The following is a 22780-nucleotide window of genomic DNA, read 5'->3' as shown; positions in this document are numbered from 1 at the left end:
ATATCAATGGTTTTTCAAAAATTAGTTTGTGTAAGAGATAGATGAGTGATATTAGGGATTTTGTGTAAGAGGATATGTACTTTTGCTTATTTAACAAGCAAACCTGTTACATAAAAGTGATGTGACCTTTTCGGCGAAAAATTCTCGATAAACCATGCCCGAGTATTTTTGGCTATAATACTAGGTCGAATATTAAAAATCTCCCGATTTCGGTTTACGGTTAGAACTTCGAAGTATGGAATTCGGAGTGGAAAATATTTAGAAATGCGTTCTGGACGAACTTGATGTCTATCTTGACTCGAAATAATATTTTGAAGCCAATGGCGAAATTGGAATTCGATTTCGAGTTACGGAACTAAAAAACATGTTATTTGGCCGAATTTGGGCCCCACAGCAGCTCAAAAACTTTCGTCGCGTAAAATTACGAAATTTTACCACAAAATAGAAAATCACAAAAAAGACTAACACTCAACTATGATTTAGACTAAATCATACCGATTAATTTATAAATTTAATCGTTGATAAATAAATAATTAATAAAACATACACAAAAAATTCACGGTGTTACAATCATATTGTGTGTATTCGAGAGTGATTCTTACAGTGTAATAAAAAATCGTATAACAGAGAACTGAGCTATTTCATCTTGAGGACGATGTGGTTGATAGTCTGCTTGCACAATTTTAACAGTGGCACAAAACGTCTTAAAGAAAACGACTTGGTCGTGACTCGGCTAATAACAATTATTTCGTGCCACTCAGAATTGTTGGAACTACGGTAACAACAATTACATAGTGGAATTATAACTGAAAGGTTAACGATAATGTATATGAAAAATCCAATTACAAATATTTATAAGTTTGGAGACCCATTAGAAACTATTAAAATCAATGAGACCATAAACCTATTTAACTTTTTTCTAGAAAGTTGAGGAACCTATCCAATAATTAAATCTAAAAATAATATGATTCAAAATATAGGCCAAATTCAAGTGAAGCCGAACACATTCCATACCTTTACATGCTACGGCCACTTGCATCTACCAAAACCAATTATGATTAGCAAACAGACAACAAAGTGAAAAGGTGAGAAAAAATGATGTATGTTTCCATAAAATTAATCTATAATTTGGTTCTAAAAAATTCGAAAATTTTAAAATGGTATCAAAAATATTAAACATAAGTAATAATTTATCATTTTCATCATTTTTATGACAATTAATAAAAATTATTTTGACTTACACTCATAATTTTTTAATACTAAAATGGTTTTTATTTTTTAGGAACAAATTGAAACACACAATTTTTTTTAAGCATTAAAGTAAATATTCACTCTTTTCAGAAAGTAATATATCATAAAAATACACAAACTTTATATTTAATAAAACATAGCATTTTTATATGATGTAGAATGATTTGTAGCGGAAAACAAAGTTAAAGAAAAAGGGAAAGTCTATAAATTACCATGAATTTTTTTCTTCCTAATTATCCTTAAATTTTAGAAAAAAATATATACATGATAGTGTAAGAGATTTTTTCATTCAACATTTTATTATTATTATCTCTTAAATAAAATAATATAAATGAATGGTAAATAATATAATAAATGTATATAGATATTTACATAGTCAATATATAGATTTTATACTCTAAACTTTAAGTGTTGGTGAAAGTGTCTTTCATAAAGATAATATTAAATTAACAATAATGAAATTTTTTAACTCATGCTTTTTAAATTAACCTCCATGGTTAGATAAATATTATTTTATTTTTATATATATCTATCACTCAATTAACTATTTTTCATTCTTAATTTAAAATCCTCTTCTCAATCATTTTGTAGTTTGGTGATGATTTTCTTTCGATATCAATATTGATTAATATGTATTGTTATTATTGTGAGTCTAAAGTTTAATATTATAAAATAAAGAAGTTTAATTTTATGATGTGATGATAATGGCATCCCCCTCGTTGCGTAGATTTCGTTCCAATCCTTTAAAAATTAGAATTACAACTTAAAAGTTAAGATAAAATATTTAATGGCTAAAATTTAATATTATATGAATAATGTTGGACAATAAGGTGAAAGAAGTTTGTGACAAAAATCAATTCTAAAAAAAGAACCTAGAAAAGATAGAATAGAAGAAAAAAGTGTATTAACTATTTGAAATATTTTTTTGGTACTAAAGACAAAGCTATCACATTTTACATATTTACCCATTTTACATATTTTACATATTCAACACATGTGTTTTATTAGTTTGTTTAGTAAGTTTGTTACATATTCATGTACTATAAATAAGGTCTTATACCTTGATCAAATATTGAGGAATATTCACAAATTTCATTTTACATTTTCGCAACATTTTCACAATACTAACATTAATCATCACTTTTGGTAAGTAACCACTCCCTTTTAGAGGATATGATTATCCCTTCTAATAAATATAATTTAAAAAACCCAAATTCTTAACCTTTTAGTTTTTTCTGTAGCGAGTCTTACACTACTACACTACACATCAAGTTCTTATTGATAAAAAAAATATATCCCTGCCCATGGATACCTATTGTCAACAGTAATAGAAACCAACCAATAAAAAAGTTGATGACATCCTCAAACCTTAAACATCTCATTCAGATTCAAGTGTCCTTTCATTCCATTGGCGACCTTGCTATACCAACTACTTTAGATCAATAACATCGTTCTTCATTCTTTATTATATTCCCACCATCAAAATCATTGTCTATCTTTCTATTCTCTCTTCTCATCCTTTCACATTATTTATTTATAGCCACAAAAATGCTTCGATTATTCCACTTCAATAAACTCTCTATTCTTCCTTCAAAAGCTTCAATTTTTCTTCCTCAAACCCCAATTTCCGTTTCCAAAACAATTTATAATAACATCAGAGTCAGATCTCAAATGGGTTCTTACTCTACTTCCTCATCTTCTAAGCTTTTGTTTCGCCAGCTTTTTGAGAAGGAATCATCTACATATACTTATCTTCTTGCTGATTCATCACACCCTGATAAACCTGCACTTGTTAGTTTCCAACTTTTTATATGCTATTGAATTATCATATAGATTCTCTTGAACCTTCAATATGTACATAAAATTAGCTTTTTTTAAGGGAAAATGTAATTTTGAAGTGTGGGGTTTTCTATTCATGGGATTTTTTTATGTGGGTTGGACAATGATTCGCTGTCTCAAAATATGTTCTAAATTATGTCTTGAACCAATAAAAACATGACATGTTAATGAAAAAAAAAATAGGACATGATTTGGGACAATAGATACTTCTCCGTTGGGCAGGGTAATTAAGCAATTGATGAATAAGCTTTTTTTGGAATAAGCTGAAAATAACTTATTTTCACAAGTTTGCCTTGTAGGTTTATTTAAGTAAGTTAAATAACATCATAAACTATTCTTAGAAAACTATTTTCATGAGTAGTTCGGTAGTTGCTAAATAAGCTCTGTATACATCTTTCAAATGCTTCCTTAATCCTTTTTTTTCTGTTTGGTGAATGATGAATAACTTTTAATACAAAATTTCAGTTGATTGAATTATGAAATATTCTATGAAATTTATAACTTTTACAGAAAATGGCTTGTTAATAAATAAGAAGGAAGTAAAAAAATCTAATTTTGAAGTGTTGTGTTTGATATTTCTGACAATCTTTTATGTGGCTGAGAAGCTTATATGGATTGGGTAATGGGTTTTCTTCTGTTTTGGTGATTAATGGAATTTTTATTTATGAATATTTCAGTTGATTGACCCAGTAGATAAGACAGTAGATAGAGACTTATCCCTTATTCATGAACTGGGGTTGAAGCTTGTGTACGCCATTAACACACATGTACATGCAGATCATGTTACTGGGACTGGCCTTATTAAGGTATGTAGTTGCTGAACTATTGTTTGCTTTTATCCGTATTGTCTGTTTGCGAGTTGAATTTTGAAAAGAAAGTGAATGAAAGAGAAGGCTTCTGAGCTATATGACAAGTGTATTTTATGGCTCCCAAACAATTCAGCTCGCAAACGGACCCTTACAGATTCCTTGGTTCATTAAGTTTTATAAATATTTTGTGTAGAGCAAAGTTTCGGATGTAAAATCTGTTATTTCAAAAGCAAGTAGTGCAAAAGCAGATCTTTATGTGGAGCAAGGCGATAAAATCAGGTTTGGTGATCTTTTTCTAGAGGTAAGTGCTAGTATGATGTTGCTGCAAATTTTGTTCTGTAATGCCTGATATTCAACTTTTTTTTACTATGTATTCTAATGAGAGGAAATTATCAAAGATACATGCCTTATATTTCATTAAGTTTAAGAAAAGTGAATGAATGGTTTCTTATTTGTTGCTTAGATTGTCTATTTGATAATTTTGAACATTGGTGCCACAAAACTCTAGTATGAGGAAGAAAGTAATAAAATTTAGGATTTTCTTAGCATAGGCATGATAAGAAGCTTAAAAAGGTGAATTTCGTTATAAGAAATAGTGAACTTAGTTTGCAATACTTTTTGCCATGTTTTACTTCTTATCCTCTCTCAGAAAGCCCTTTTTAATGGTTCTGATTTCTCTGATAGTTGTGATATTAAAAAGATGATCTAGGCGAAGAACCAGACTATCAAGGATTTTTTTCATTTCATTTATTTGTCAATTGGATCTTTTTTGCCTATTGTTGCTGCCTCTTCGCTTGCGAGGATAAGGCTGCGTACATCTATTCTCCTCATACCCACTATGTGGAAGCCTCGTACACTGGACCGCCACTTTTTTTTGTTGCCAATAGCTCAAGTAATGATTTACTATACCATTGACTCTAATATATACTTTTCTCTTTGTTGCTGACTCGCTGCAGGTTCGTGCTACTCCTGGCCATACCTTGGGTTGCATCACCTATGTCACCGGAGATGCATCTGATCAACCTCAACCAAGGTTGGCATTCACCGGAGATGCCCTATTAATACGTGGATGTGGAAGAACAGACTTTCAGGTATTTGTGCATTCATATTTTCTTTAGTTACTGCTTCTCAAGGGTACTTGAAGTTATATCAAAACAAGCCTCAATTTTGTTGAATGATATTAAGTTCTATTCGAATTTATATCTTTACATTAAATATTATGCAGGGTGGGAGTTCTGAGCAGCTTTACAAATCAGTCCATTCACAGGCATGAACTTGATAGAGATTATCTATAATGTTAAGCAGAAACTTAGAAAAGTAGACTTAGAACTAAGAAAGAACATAAATTTGGGTATAATCACTTACTTGTTTCATTTTGGAAGCAGATTTTTACGCTTCCCGAGGATACATTAATCTATCCTGCTCATGACTACAAAGGATTCAGTGTAAGGAGACCTTTAGCCATTTTGCTTGACAAACTGATTGAGAGTTGCTGATACAAATTTCTGATTTCAGGTAAGCACTGTTGGAGAGGAGCTGCAATACAATCCGCGACTAACAAAGGATGAGGTAATGTTTAATGTTTGATGACATTTCATATTTGTTGGACCCGATCGTGACCGGGGAGCCCCAATCACTGGGAGTTCCATTTTTACCGAGGTATGGGAAGAGAGAAGAATCACAAGTGAAACACCACGTCTTGAACCAAAACTTTAAGGCAATAGTTCTATGGGCCTTTTTCACTTATGAACTCTTTTACTCCTTCCCTCATATCCAATGTGGGGACTTCACACTTGAGTATACTCAACAATATTGTATGAGCTCAGTCCACTAAATTGAAACTTATGATGGTCAATTATGAGAAAACAGTCTTTTAGAGACCTTAATGGAAGATCATAAAAAATTCATGTAATTGTTATTTTGAATGCTTGAAGTAGAATCTTGACAAATATAATAGAAAGAACATTACATTACTTCTGGTTCTGGATTGGTTGCTGAACTTGGTTAGACTCATAGAAATTGATAATTTCTTGGCATTGTTAACTAATGAGCCAGGTATTACTTTTTAACCATTTCTTTTATGCTTGCTCTGAGCTTGATAAAGTTGAGCTTTTAATAACGAGTATTGACACGCAACAGTAAAGTTATTGACCTGGATGTCATGGGTTCAAATCCTGAAAATAACTTTTTTTGTTTGTGAGGGTAAGGCCAGTACATCTACCCTCTCCAGACCCCACTAGGTGGGAGCCTCCTACATTGAGCCGCCCATTTATATTCTACTGCTGGTTTGCCCCAACTCTTGTAATGTCTCATAGTTCAAATGTACCTCTTTTTCAGGAAACTTTCAAGAACATAATGGCAAGTAAGTACTAGCTAAATTATTAAAAACTTGGTGAAATTTATTTTCTTTCATGCATAGTCAAAAGGGTTATTTGGCTCATTCATATTTGCAACAAGTTCTTTGCAGCTGATAATGGTATGTTTGATTTGTGAACCAGATCTTAACCTGTCCTATCCCAAAATGATCGACTTAGCTGTCCCGGCGAATCTGGTTTGTGGAATCCAATCCAAAGAGAGCTGAACTTTTTAACATGGTGATGATAATTTAACACAAAGACCTTGCTAGTGAAAAAGAATAATATTGTTGATTGGCATTTGAGTTTGAGTTGAAGAGAAAGATAATGTGTAAATAAATAAAGGGATGATTGTGCAGTGCTGAATGTTGTAATCTATAAACAAACTTCATTGATAAAGTTGTGTTCTGTTCTGTTATATAATTGATTAGTAAAGTTAATTGTTTAAGTTTCTTATAGTTTCAAAACTTCAGGGACATGCATCTACTAATACTGAAAAACATACTCACTGAAAAGAATAAAAATTTCAACAAACATATATAGTTAAGGTTTTATCTCAAAATCAATTGACAATGAGATTAGTAGTCTGGGACTTACTTCCGAACATGTCACCTCTATATAAGTCTGTCAAACTAGGCGAATAGTTACTTTTGATCCATGCTTAAATGACATCTTTTGACTCATCATAATCGGAGATAAGTTGGGCTATAGCTATGATACTATGTTAAAGTTCCATTTCAAAACCAATTGGCAATTAGAAAGAGTAGTCCAATGGGTACTTAAATTATGCCTACGAGAATGAGGCAAACGACTTAAGATTTACTTCACAACAAATACCATGGTTGATTGAGATGCAGCCTTAAAGACAAAGGGCTTCAATGATGTCACCCTTACCTGCCATCTAGGAGCTGTTGTTCTGAATAATGATGCTATGAATAAAGGAGCTGTTAGAGAAAATATTATACATGAAACTAGGAGTCTGGTAGATATCATGAATAAGCATATGATAATTCAACTTAATAGTACCTAAGGGGTGTCCAATGATTCCATATTGATTACATAAAGAAAAGGAAAGGTAACAAGAGGCACCAAGAGCTAAATTAGTCATTTTAAACATTTTTATATCTAAAATTTTGAGATACTTTAATCTCTATTAAGTATCATTTTCGATAATGGGGAGACAAGTAATACTAATGAATATATATATTAAAGATTTTCCCTTCATTAATGATTTTATAATATGCCATGGATGAGTTTTTCGTATAAGCTCATATGCTCAATTATTGTACATCGTGGCCACGAGATGTGCATCACGACCACGAACTCTCGGGCGGATTGGCTCATATATCTTGGTCATTTTGCTCGTGATGTGGTGTAGGAATGCTCAGTTAGATTGGCTCAGTTGTCTCGATTAGATTGCTCATGTCATGGCGCATGAATGCTCGGTTAGATTGGCTCAGCTGTCTCGGTCAAATTCCTCATGCTATAGTGCATCAAAGTGCTTGGCCCATAGCCCATGATCATTCGGTCAGTAATTCAGTAGCATCAGTCAAGAGCATATCATTTGACTTATGAATGGATATTGTAGTAGAGTTTCTTGAAGTCCTAGCACATGTTCTTTTGTTTCTTTTAAGCATGTGTTTCATATTCTTAGTTGAGATTAGCTAGGATTAGTTGGATTTCTTAGTATAAAAGGAAAATTTGCCTTGTATATTAATTAATTCAATTAGAAATTAATAAGTTTTTCTTCTACCTTTTATGTTTTAGAAAATAATAAATACAAAAACAAAAGGAAAAAATAATTTACAACGATACTTATCTTTTTATTTACAATGAAATAATATTTTTGCTATTGAAAACAAAAGAATAAATAAAAACTTTGGATTTTTAGTATTATTTTGGATTTTCCTTTTTAGGGATCAAATTGGTACACACTAAATTTATAAGGACCAAAGTATATATTCACTTTTATATAAATTAAAAGAAAAAGATGAAACACAAGACAATGCACCCAAGAATATTAGAAGGACTAGTGACCGATCATTTTATAGGTAAATTAACTACCCAAGTATTGCTCCCAACTACTGAATTTCAGTTTTTAGCTTGTATAATACCTAAGGATTTACTCTTATCTAACCTATAAATCAATTAGTTGTTGGTTCATTTTGCTTTCATTAAGGGGGGTAAATTTTGAAAGAATCCTAATTTTAAATGAAGTTAGTCCATCTTTAAAGTAGACTCTGAGAAATCCTATGATTTAGTTAGGTAGTCCTTCATAGAGTAAATGATATAATGAGCGAGTATTTGTACTAAATGGATCTCATGGATCAGGGAGCTTCTCATGTTACAAGGTTGGTTCATTTGCCTTGGATTTCTCCATGTTATACTATGCAAATGATATTGTTTACTCTTGGTGAGGTTCCAATCAGGAGTATGGATATGGGTATCAATAAATACTACCTGTGTATATTTTGTCTTGTTGTCATCCTTAATAATAAAACTTAATATTTAGAAAAGTAGTAATAAAATACATACTAATTTTTTTTTTATCAAAATGAAGTTTCTCTACTATAATGAAGATAAAAGTTTTATGTAGGCCACATATACTTTTTATTTTCCTTCTATCTTCTCTCGGTAACCAAATGATGGAAAGTTCATAATTAGCAAATTTACCTATGTAGTATAATTTGACCAGAAAATTACCAATATAGTGTAACTTTGTACTTATTATCAATATGGTGTATTTCTTCCTAAATTGTCAACCTAATGCCTGATTTCCATGATTTTTTTTTTCTCTTGGATCCACATAACTCGACAACATGGTTGGAGTTTTTTTTTAACATTTCCTATGGAAATCATTGATGGGGAAGGAGTTTTTAGAATTTTTTTTAATATATACTTTAGGGCTAAATCGTGAATGACATAGGAGGTTTATTCTTTTAATCACTTTTAATGGAAATCGTGAACTGGGATGGAGTTTTTGGTTTTTTACTTTAAACCAAAATTGTTAATAGGGTAAGAGTTTTTGGTTTTTTATTTTTTAAATAAAAAAATCATTAGTAGAGATGGAGTTTTTGCCTTTTTAATTTTTTCCTACTATTATAAATCGGCTATGCAATTGGAGGTTCCCAAAAGGAGTCTTCTTTTTTTAAATCAATTTCTATAGTAAACGTGCACTGGGATGGAGTTTTGGATTTTTAATTTTTTTTCACTATTGAGAATTGGCTATGCAATTGGAGGTTTTGGTTTTTAATTTTTGTATTTAAGGCAGATCATGTGTTCACCTAAAATCGCATTTTCTAAAACTTGTTCGTGAAGTGCACTCTTTCTCGCTGTTGTTGAATCTTGTAATTGAAAGGCACTTCATACAAATTGTTACTTCATTGTAGGTTAGTATTATCACTTGGATCTATCATATGTTATCCTATTGTTTTTAACTTTGTTATATTTAGTTGTTAATTTTTTTAATATTATTATTTTGTTAAATGTAGATGGCTATTCTAAGAGATATTGTTAGCGACTTTAGTGATAAAGAAGACATTAAAATATGTAGTGATGAGGAGGATGTCGAATTGGATGTTGGTTCATCTTGTAGGATGACATATAACATTCCATCATCATTTTTCGTAACACAAATTCGGAAGCTGGTCATGATCTTGGTCATACAACTGGTTTAATGAACAATAATAACAATGACTTGTTTGTTGGGATGCAATTTGAATCTAAAGAAACCACAATAAATGCTATTAGAGAATTTTATATTAAAAATTCATTTGATTATGTTGTTGATGAGTCTAGACCAGATAGATATGTTAGGAAATGTACACATTTTGGTGCTGGATGTGAGTGGCGAATTCATGTTTCTTTTAATGTTAAGCGCGACATTTGGGAGATTAAAAAAATTAATGAAACACACAATTGTGTATCTATGTTGGTTTCTCAAGATCACAGCAAATTAAATTCATCATTCATTGCAGGCTTATTGTTAATTTAGTATCTGGAGATCCAAGTATACCAATTAAGGCATTGGTAAAGGAGGTTGTTAGACGATTTGGTTATACATTGACATATAGAAAAGCGTGGACGGCAAAACAAATGGCATTGGCTAAAATTTATGGTGATTGGGAAGGACCATACAATGAGTTACCACGTTGGATAAATGTTCTACAATACTTTTCTCCCGGTACGATTGTGAAATATCAAGCACATGAGTATATTTCACATGGCATGGAAGATCGTAGTTGATTTATTCTGGATAGAGTATTTTGGGCTTTGAAACCGTGTAATGATGGGTTTGCATATTGCAAACCAATTATACAAGTGGGCGAAACATTTTTAATTGGGAAATATACTGGAACGTTGCTTATAGCGAGTTTACAAGATGGAAACAGACAGATATTTCCACTTGCATTTGCTATTGTTGAAGGAGAGACGAAAGAAGCTTGGGAGTGGTTCTTTTACAATCTTAAGACTTATGTTACCCCTCAACCAAACCTATGTATCATATCAAATACGGGGACAGGTTTATTAGCTGCACTCCGAAGCGAGGTGATAAGATGGTCTAGTGAACAATCAGTTTATTGTATTCATCCTCTTGCTAGTAATTTCAATAAAGAATTCCGAGATTCTGATCTTAAAGAAAAAGTCGTACGAATGGGTATGTATTAATTTTATTTGAAATTTGTAAATGTTTTTTTATTATGTCCATTGATATAATTTTATATTTAATTTGTAGGTTATGAGTTGATGCGACCATGATTTGAGTGGATGCTGACTTTGTTGTGACAAAAACATCCGATGGCTAGTGCATGGTTGGACCAGATTCCAAAAGAAAAGTGGAGTCAAGCATACGACGAAGGTGGACGTTTTGGCCACATGACCAAGAATCTTGCAGAATGCATTAATGGTGTTCTGAAAGGTTCTAGAGCTCTTCCTATGACAGCCCTAGTGAGAGCAACATACTATAGGCTAAATGAATGGTTCATTCAACATTGGAATGAAGCTTCTTACATGATTAGGACATGGCATATATATTGCGAAGAGTTGACAAAAGTGTTTAAAGAAAATCAGCGACAATCTACTTGTCAACTAGTTTGTACTTTTTCAAGGGAGACCAGAGTCTCTGAGGTTGAAGTTGTATCCAAATCTGGTGGTCGCCAAATGAGGCTTTACACTGTTAAACTAGCCAACAGTTGGTGTGATTGTGGGGAATTTCAACCATTGAGATTGTCATGTTCTCATGCAATCGCAACATGCGCTTCATTGGCTTTAGATTGTGGCCAATTTATCTCACCAATTTACCGGTTGGATAATCTTCTTAACGTATATCAATATGAGTTTCAACCGATTGGCAATGAAGAATATTGACACCCTTATTCAGGTCCAATATTCATTCTCAATCCTCTTATATGAAGGAAAATAAGTGGAAGACCGAAGACTACATGTATTCATAATGAGATGGATGAAGTTCATGTTCAACAGATTAAAAAATGTGGATGGTATAGAAGTGAGGTGCATAATAAGAATACATGTCCATTACGGACTAGAGAACTTGGTGAGAATTCTACACAACCTTTCAATAATGAGTAGTTTATTTTGTAATCTTTATTTTTATTATGCAAATATATTAATATGTGAATTACTTCAATGAAGAAAAATATGAGTGTGAATTATACTATAACGTATAACTTATAAAATATATATATTATAACTTATAACCTAAAAAATATATACTATAACTTATTATATAACATGTAAAATGTATATATATTATAACATATAACATATATACCATAACTTATTATATAACATGTAAAATATATATATATTATAACATATAACATATATACTATAACGTATAACTTATATGCTTTTAAACGTATAAGTTATATATATTCAAATAACTTATATAACATATAAAATATATATATTATAACATATATTGCAGTGTGATTCAGAGTGATTCTTTGACTACTATTACATATTGCTACGTATAAGCCATAAAGCTACTATTGCATATATTCAGAGTGATTCTTTGACTAAGTCATATTGCAGTGTTTCAATGCAGAGAAAAAGTGATTTTTTGACTAAGTCATATTGCAGTGTTTCAATGCGGAGAAAAAGTGACCAATATTACAGTGATTCCTTGTAGTGAACACTCACCAGTATAGCACTAAACATTGACCAATATTGCACTAAAGAGTGACCAATATTGCACTAAACAATGACCCATATTGCAGTGATTCCTTGACTAATTTTTTTGCAGAGATTCCTTGCAGAAAGTAACGTGCAAAAGTGAACGTTTTAGGGTTTCAGTTTTAAAGAAAATTGGCACTTAGGGTCACAATTTACAAAGAAGAAACTCGACACTCGAAGTGACGATTTCATTTAATGTATAGTAGTTGCCAATCAGGTTGACGAGTTATTTTCAAATATTTTGTTTCTATTTCCTAAATAAATCGTCAATGAATTTGACGATTTCAAATATTGTATTTCAATGAATTCAAATATTCTATTTTCTACATAAATCGTCAATAAGGTTGACGATTTTAATTAAGTTATAGAATTTCCCAATGAGGTTGACGAGTTAGGGTTAATGGCAATAAGGTTTCTTCACATTCACACTTCACACTTCACACTTCACTAACTTCACACTTTCTTTCCCACACAATCAGTATAAATATTTGCATTCACACTTCACACTTCACACTTCACACCTTATTCATATTCAGACTTTCTTCACATATACACAATTTGTTATGGAGTAACTTAATCCAGGGTCAATTGAAACTTCCCTACTTACAATGCAAAATGATTATATCTCAAACAATGTCTGGAATGGCATTGAATGTGCTTTTTGACCTAGATCTTGTTTCTGGAAATCACTACCTTCTGAACCAGTGTTGCAAGTTATCCACAATACTGCTTTTGGTAACTTGTTGACACTTGGAGCAGTAGAAATCAACAATCATCTATTATTAGCATTGATCGAGAGATGAAGACCGGAAACACATACTTTCCACTTTCCATGTGAAGAGGCCACCGTCACTTTTGAGGATGTGGCTTACCAATTTGGTATTCTGATAGAAGGAGAAGTTGTTACCGGAGTGACAAGTACGGATTGAGAAGCACTTTACATCCGGTTGTTGGGTGCAGTTCCAGTAGGTAATGAATTATTGGGGCAAATAGTGAAACTTACTTGGTTTGATAGGACATTTCGTGATCTCCCTGAGAATGCTAATGAAGTTGTTATTGAACAACACGCTATAACATTTTTTCTGAGAATGATCGGGGGATATAAATGATATTTTTATCATTACATGTAAATTTTTAATTAAGAAAATTTATTCAAATTTTTTGACTAACTAAAAATGATTAATAATAGGTGGTCACAACATTTAATTACCACCAACATCCATGTACATACTGTTAATATCATACGTGCAATGTTTGACTGTATGCGCGTTGATCAAATACATTTATATTTTTATATTTTATGTACAAATGTATATTATTATGTTTGTATATTTATGTTTTAATATTTATTATATTAACTTTTTAAGGAACATTTTCACCAGTTTCGGTGGATGCCATATTCTCAACTGCCTTTCCTGCCAAACATCTCGGAGAAAAGCTTATCACGTGTGTCACTAATATGTTTCGCAATTGTGGAATGACACCCTACTGATCGAGTTATGAGACAATTTGATTTTGGTCAGCCAATTCCACAAGATCCACTGAATTGTGAAAAACTTCATAAAATTGACTTACGTGGCAAAACTGATTGTAACTGGCCACATAAGCATCATCGATGGATTCAAATATGGAATAATTGGGATAACTATGTGGTCGATGGTTTACGCGCAAACACCCTACCTTTGAACCACTAATCTGAGTATATGTAGTGGTACTTAAAAAGGACTAGAAGATACATATCTAGAGATGAAGCACACTCTGATGGAATGATAACTTTTTTTTATAAATTAAATTTTCTCTTTAATTATATTATTTACTTCTAATTTTCTCTAAATTTTTCAGTACACATTTGCAAAAAGAATTTGTGATCAGAGTCGTCCTCCAGCTTCACTTATAAATCCCACATAATCTTTATGTGACGTCTTCTCATCTGGCCGTGAAATGATGGGAGCATTGGCTGAACTATACCCCAATGCATACTCTATCCACGTTGATGAAGCTCCTCCTACTCATCATTATCATATACCGGAAACTGACTCGCCGCAATAAACTCCAGCGGATAGTCATTCTCAAGGATATACTTCATCAGTTACTCCTTAGCAACAACAACAACGACAACCATATGGATTTGCAAATTATAATTATTCATACAATCATTTGTCATCAAATTCTCAAATCCCACTACCATCAATGTTTACTACTACTTCAACTACACCAATGTCGACATACGATTCTCAACAATATTATTGTCCTACTATGTCGTTTACAAACATTTCTGGTATAAACATAATGATGACGAAGTTCTAGTTGAGGATGTTGATGAAGATGAAGATGATTCAGATGATGAGGAGCCACAGTTGGCGACACGTGGTGGAGGGAGAACCTCGCAGCGGAATAAACAACAATTAAGAGTTCAACCGCCAAGAAAAAGAATAGGTTGGTAATTAACAAAAATTTAAACATAAAACTCAACCAAAATAAAATAAAAATTATAACACAAAAAAAAGCCTAAAACTCCTATGCTATTGCCGATTTACACATTAGGACAAACACAAAACCTCCTATGCCACTAACGATTTATGAATAATTAGGGCAAACACAAAAACTCCTACCCTACTAATGATTTTGGTTTAAAGTAAAAAACCAAAAACTTCATCCCAGTTCACGATTTCCATTGAAAGTGATTAAAAAAATAAACCTCCTATGCCATTCATGATTTAGCCCTAAAGTATATATTAAAAAAATTCTGAAAACTCCTTCGCTATCAACGATTTCCATAGGAAATGTTATAAAAAAACTCCAACCATATTGCCGAGTTATGTGGGTCCAAGAGAAAAAGATCATGGAAATCGGGCATTAGGTTGACGATTTAGGAAGAAATACACCATATTGATAATAAGTACAAAAATTACACTATATTAGTAATTTTATGGTCAAATTATACTACATAAGTAAATTTGCCATTGATAATTACCTTATTTTCTCTCTCCTCTTTTCTTTCAGTAGGATTAAGCATGAAGGTCATTTTTTACAAAAGTTACATGTATAGATCTAGTAGTGTTTTATACTAATATTGATTATTGATCGAGGATAAGTGCATATATATTACAATATTTTAATATTTTGGGCTTATATGAAATAATATATATAAATATATATTAATAATGATGAATCTGTTTACACTTAAATTGAGTTACATTAATTACACTTAATTACATCTATTCATTTTATTAAATCCAATGAACTACAAGGATAAGACTTAAAAGTCATCTAAGATTTTTTTCTTTCTTATCATTTATTTTACTCACCTTTTTGGTCCATTAAATTTAATAAAATAAATGAATAAGAGTGAATGTAACTAATATAATTTGGTATAAACCAATCATTCCTATCTATCTATCTATATATATATATATATATATAACATTTCAACATTTGAGTACCACAAATGGGGACATTGGAATATATGGTATGAAACACCATTTATCTTCTTGGAAAGATAAACATTTATCATCTTGAAAAGATAAACATTTATATTAAACTGTCAAGTTTGGCTTTATGTTATTTCAAATTTTTCCCTAGCTTCAAAACAGGTTCTAGAAACTAAAAATTAAGAGCAACTTTTTTTATGAGTCGGTTATGATAAGAATAAGAAAACTCCATGGATATTGGATATACTGGGAACAAGCGTAGAACTAAAATTGAAGAGGATCTGGTATTACAAATCTTGAGTGGTTCAACTTTTGATTGTTGGCAAAATGGAGGTGGAGACTTTTGAATGATCATCACAATGCTTTTAAATTGCTACATAAGAAAATATATTATTTATTTATTAATTGGAGTAATTAAATATATAAATTATTTAAAATAGTCATTTATTTTTATATCTTAGTTAAATTAGATGTGTAAAAACTTTGATTTGTTTGTTTTATTTTAATATATATTTTAAGTTATAATTGGATAAGGTTTTAATTAATGATATTTAATGTAATTTTGTAAATATTAAATAGTAGAATTGGTAAACGAATTATTAAAATTTATTTTCACTTTCTGAATGTTACTGAAAGTAGTTTTTTTAAAAAAAAAATTTCAAACGATATAAGCCTCTTTTTTAAAAACTACATGTTATATTCAATCAAAAGGCTATTAGGTTTATGAAAAGTTATAAGCTTGCTGCTTTGCTGAACAATGTCTATTTTATCTTTATTGGGAAGTGAAAAGAGTAGATGAACAACTATTTTTAAGTTGGATCTAAATATAATTTAATTATCTTAAATGGCCAAGATATCAATCCCCACAAAAATATATTAATTAGTTTCCTTTTATAATTTTGATATTACAATGTTACCATTTAAACAACTTGTAAGTGATATAGATATTGGGATGGTAATGAAAACCGGACTCGTGGGTACCTGTTCCAACCGAACCTGAATTTAATAGGAAAACCCGATGTGATTGAGTTCATGTTCGGGCTTTACCCAAGTGTAATTTTTGGGTTCGGGTTTGGTAGATTAAATACCCTAACACGAACTCACCTCGAAGTAATGTAATTCAATTTAAAATTGAAATTTCTATATTACATGTCCATTGTTTTTAAATTCTAATTTTACTTTACATATCATTGGATCCTCAAACATAAAAGAAATGAAATAATATAAGAGAAAATAGAAATGCTAGAGAAAAATGAAACAAAAACTAAATGATATTTTCATTATTACATTTATACTTTTCGGATTTTTCGGGTTAAGGTTACCCGAAACCTGACAGGTTCGAGGATAATATCTTTATTTTCAACCTCATTGAGTTCAGGTTCAAGTTTTGAATTTCAGCTTTGGGTTTGTGTATGTACATACCCGGCCCTGCCCCACCCCGTTGTCATCCTATAAAGATAGGAGAGTTATAAAATATAAATAGTTGTAATGTACCTAAGACAAACAAAAATAGATTGAGAAAAGAGTAAGTTGTAATGAGTTGTGCATGAGAGAATTTTGTGAAATTCGTTTGTTCCTTGGAGTATTCATATTTTCTTTTGGTAGCATCTTATATTCAACAACCCAATTACTTTTAATCATAGTAATTAAAATTAGATTATACAAGGGATACAACCAAAAAATTGATGAACCAAATTCCATATCAATTGTATAATAATTATATTGGTCATATCTATACTAATATATAAAAGAAAAAATATAAAATAATTAACCATAGAGTAATTTATGTTCTCCTAATTTACTCTTTCATATTTCTAATTTCATATATATACTATTAACCTATATCTATAATCTATATCTATAATTTATATCTATACTCCTATACTATTAATAAAGTCAAAACAAGAAATAACTACCACCATTATGTAATTTTGATATTCCAAATTTATCATTTGTAACCTTTTCATCAATAACTAATATAAACGTCCACACATTACTTTCATTTTTATATTAATATATCATTATCTTCCACACATTCTTTTATTTATATCTTCACCCTCTATTAAATTTATATATTCATTTCTTATATTTAAATATATATTTTTAGATATTATAACATGGAGATATTACATTTTATATCAGAAAAAATAAGAATGTGGGTCGATCGACACAGAGTGCCGGCCGACGCACTAATTACTATTAATAAAGTCAAAACAAGAAATAACTACCACCATCATATAATTTTGATATTCCAAATTTATCATTTGTAACCTTTTCATTAATAACTAATATAAACGTCCACACATTACTTTCATTTTTATATTAATATATCATTATTTTCCACACATTCTTTTATTTATATATTCACCCTCTATTGAATTTATATATTCGTTTCTTATATTTAAATATATATTTTTAGATATTATAACATGGAGATAATACATTTTATATCAGAAAAAATAAGAATGTGGGTCGATCGACACAGAGTGTCAGCCGACGCACTAATTACTATTAATAAAGTCAAAACAAGAAATAACTATCACCATCATATAATTTTGATATTCCAAATTTATCATTTGTAACCTTTTCATTAATAACTAATATAAACGTCCACACATTACTTTTATTTTTTATATTAATATATCATTATCTTCCACACATTCTTTTATTTATATCTTCACTCTCTATTGAATTTATATATTCATTTCTTATATTTAAATATATATTTTTAAATATTATAACATGGAGATAATACATTTTATATCAGAAAAAATAAGAATGTAGGTCGATCAACACAAAGTGCCGGCCGACACACTAATATTAATAAAGCGAAAAACTTACTATTAATTTACTACCATGATATAATTTTTATATTCTAAACTTATCATTTTGTAATCTCTCATTAATAATTATTATACATTTCCACATATTCATTCCATTGCTTTCATTTTAATATTAATATATCACTAATTTTTCACATATTCTCTTATTTACGTTTAACAACTCTCTAATTAGAGTCAAAACTTGAGAATTTGCATAAATTTTATGTAAACCATATCAATTATCATAAATTATCTACTTAAATTTTTACTCTCCAGTGAGTTTATATATTGCATTTCTTATATTTAAATTATTTTTTCTTAAATAATATAACATAAAGATAATACAATAAAAATGTGAATCAGCCAACACGGAGTGTCGATCGACACGCTAGTAAGTATCAAGTAAAGATATAAAGATTTCATATAATATTTATGAAATAGAGAGACTGTTGGATGTGATGGGTGATCCTCGTGCCTCATCTCCAAATCGCATTTAAAGATTTTGTCCTACTCCCATCCGTATGAAAAAAAATCCTAATCTCTCATTCATCACAACTACTCTACTAGGGACACACCCTAAAAAACAATCATAGAAAACTACAATAATGAAGTTGGTAGAATTGAAGTTATACAAATAATCATATTGGGGTTTTTAATCGTATAAAAGAGTGCATACCTTAACCTGAAATGCTTGCATTTCATGATCCACAAATTTTAGAAAAAAAAGATGGAAGCCTAAGGGTACATGTTAATGCTAAAGTATAATTATTAAACTCGACTCAAACAGAAAGTTTAATTCAAAATCGGACACCTAATGGATTTGAGGTGCTCATCAAATTGGTCACACTCCATAATTGGTATTAATCGACCCTACTCCATCAACTTAAGTATAAAAGGGCAATTTTTTGTGTAAAAAATTGTAAAACAAAGTTGTTTTAAAGGAAAAATCAAGTGATGTTAACTCACTGTAATATATGTATATAAATTAAGGATGATTGTGTATGAGCAAAAGAGGAATGAATAATTTATATAATTTAATTAAAACTCGGAAGTGTTGATGTAATTTATTATTGTAATTATGTTTCACATTAGTGTAGTTGTATGTTCCTATGTTGTAATAAAACATTAACTATTTAATTAAATTGTGTTTTCTTGCTATATATTTTCAATTTATTTATTATTTACTTAGTAAAATTTGCTTTTGCTGGAATAATAATTTAATATTATAATTTTTCTGAGTTTTTGTATTAAAGTGAGACAACTAGGAATCTATATGTTAACTCACCAACCCAATAATACTATGACGTAATCAATGATCCAACAATGGCTAAAAGTAGTAATAATTCATTGAAATGCAAAAAAAGCACATCACCAAATAAGGAAATCAAATTACATATATTTAATGTACCAAAAAAATTACATATATTTAAACATTTTATATCTAATAAACTAATATGTATTTATAATTTATTTTTGAATTATATCCTCATTTATTAATTTTCATTTTCACCACTTATTTCATCATTTTTAATTTAATTTCCAATGTAGACTAACTAAGATCATTTTAATCAAATTGTATAAAATTCATTTAATAAATTTTTAAAAATTGTGTATCAACCAGTGTTGTAAGAACCAGATTGGACCGGGTGGTCTAACCAGACTTGAAAATGGCTTTGCATTGCAGTCTTAACCGAATGAGAGTTGGACCGCTTTGAACAAGAGAAATTCCTATTCGACCGTGTTAAACCTGGTTACACCGAATTAACCGAAGAAGTTAACCGACCGATTCACTTAAAAATAAAAAAAATGAGGAAAACCCGATGTGATTGAGTTCATGTTCGGGCTTTACCCAAGTGTAATTTTTGGGTTCGGGTTTGGTAGATTAAATACCCTAACACGAACTCACCTCGAAGTAATGTAATTCAATTTAAAATTGAAATTTCTATATTACATGTCCATTGTTTTTAAATTCTAATTTTACTTTACATATCATTGGATCCTCAAACATAAAAGAAATGAAATAATATAAGAGAAAATAGAAATGCTAGAGAAAAATGAAACAAAAACTAAATGATATTTTCATTATTACATTTATACTTTTCGGATTTTTCGGGTTAAGGTTACCCGAAACCTGACAGGTTCGAGGATAATATCTTTATTTTCAACCTCATTGAGTTCAGGTTCAAGTTTTGAATTTCAGCTTTGGGTTTGTGTATGTACATACCCGGCCCTGCCCCACCCCGTTGTCATCCTATAAAGATAGGAGAGTTATAAAATATAAATAGTTGTAATGTACCTAAGACAAACAAAAATAGATTGAGAAAAGAGTAAGTTGTAATGAGTTGTGCATGAGAGAATTTTGTGAAATTCGTTTGTTCCTTGGAGTATTCATATTTTCTTTTGGTAGCATCTTATATTCAACAACCCAATTACTTTTAATCATAGTAATTAAAATTAGATTATACAAGGGATACAACCAAAAAATTGATGAACCAAATTCCATATCAATTGTATAATAATTATATTGGTCATATCTATACTAATATATAAAAGAAAAAATATAAAATAATTAACCATAGAGTAATTTATGTTCTCCTAATTTACTCTTTCATATTTCTAATTTCATATATATACTATTAACCTATATCTATAATCTATATCTATAATTTATATCTATACTCCTATACTATTAATAAAGTCAAAACAAGAAATAACTACCACCATTATGTAATTTTGATATTCCAAATTTATCATTTGTAACCTTTTCATCAATAACTAATATAAACGTCCACACATTACTTTCATTTTTATATTAATATATCATTATCTTCCACACATTCTTTTATTTATATCTTCACCCTCTATTAAATTTATATATTCATTTCTTATATTTAAATATATATTTTTAGATATTATAACATGGAGATATTACATTTTATATCAGAAAAAATAAGAATGTGGGTCGATCGACACAGAGTGCCGGCCGACGCACTAATTACTATTAATAAAGTCAAAACAAGAAATAACTACCACCATCATATAATTTTGATATTCCAAATTTATCATTTGTAACCTTTTCATTAATAACTAATATAAACGTCCACACATTACTTTCATTTTTATATTAATATATCATTATTTTCCACACATTCTTTTATTTATATATTCACCCTCTATTGAATTTATATATTCGTTTCTTATATTTAAATATATATTTTTAGATATTATAACATGGAGATAATACATTTTATATCAGAAAAAATAAGAATGTGGGTCGATCGACACAGAGTGTCAGCCGACGCACTAATTACTATTAATAAAGTCAAAACAAGAAATAACTATCACCATCATATAATTTTGATATTCCAAATTTATCATTTGTAACCTTTTCATTAATAACTAATATAAACGTCCACACATTACTTTTATTTTTTATATTAATATATCATTATCTTCCACACATTCTTTTATTTATATCTTCACTCTCTATTGAATTTATATATTCATTTCTTATATTTAAATATATATTTTTAAATATTATAACATGGAGATAATACATTTTATATCAGAAAAAATAAGAATGTAGGTCGATCAACACAAAGTGCCGGCCGACACACTAATATTAATAAAGCGAAAAACTTACTATTAATTTACTACCATGATATAATTTTTATATTCTAAACTTATCATTTTGTAATCTCTCATTAATAATTATTATACATTTCCACATATTCATTCCATTGCTTTCATTTTAATATTAATATATCACTAATTTTTCACATATTCTCTTATTTACGTTTAACAACTCTCTAATTAGAGTCAAAACTTGAGAATTTGCATAAATTTTATGTAAACCATATCAATTATCATAAATTATCTACTTAAATTTTTACTCTCCAGTGAGTTTATATATTGCATTTCTTATATTTAAATTATTTTTTCTTAAATAATATAACATAAAGATAATACAATAAAAATGTGAATCAGCCAACACGGAGTGTCGATCGACACGCTAGTAAGTATCAAGTAAAGATATAAAGATTTCATATAATATTTATGAAATAGAGAGACTGTTGGAT

General features: G+C 29.8%; 1 protein-coding gene across 1 annotated transcript; it reads left to right on the top strand.

Moving 5' to 3' along the window:
* The first annotated feature begins 2690 nt into the window (after window positions 1–2690).
* LOC109337499 (persulfide dioxygenase ETHE1 homolog, mitochondrial-like) lies at window positions 2691–6711 on the top strand. Its single transcript, XM_019574476.1, has 9 exons — window positions 2691–3042; window positions 3768–3896; window positions 4093–4200; window positions 4856–4990; window positions 5125–5166; window positions 5285–5344; window positions 5415–5468; window positions 6237–6261; window positions 6398–6711. The coding sequence occupies exons 1-9, from the start codon at window positions 2800–2802 to the stop codon at window positions 6478–6480; spliced, it is 879 nt and encodes a 292-aa protein (XP_019430021.1). The 5' UTR covers window positions 2691–2799; the 3' UTR covers window positions 6481–6711.
* The last annotated feature ends 16069 nt before the right edge of the window (window positions 6712–22780 follow it).

This window comes from Lupinus angustifolius, unplaced genomic scaffold (genome assembly GCF_001865875.1).
Source record: "Lupinus angustifolius cultivar Tanjil unplaced genomic scaffold, LupAngTanjil_v1.0 Scaffold_7_10, whole genome shotgun sequence".
Classification (NCBI taxonomy): domain Eukaryota; kingdom Viridiplantae; phylum Streptophyta; class Magnoliopsida; order Fabales; family Fabaceae; genus Lupinus; species Lupinus angustifolius.
The sequence above is the reverse complement of the archived record's forward strand: the minus strand, read 5'-3'. Positions and strand labels throughout refer to the sequence as shown.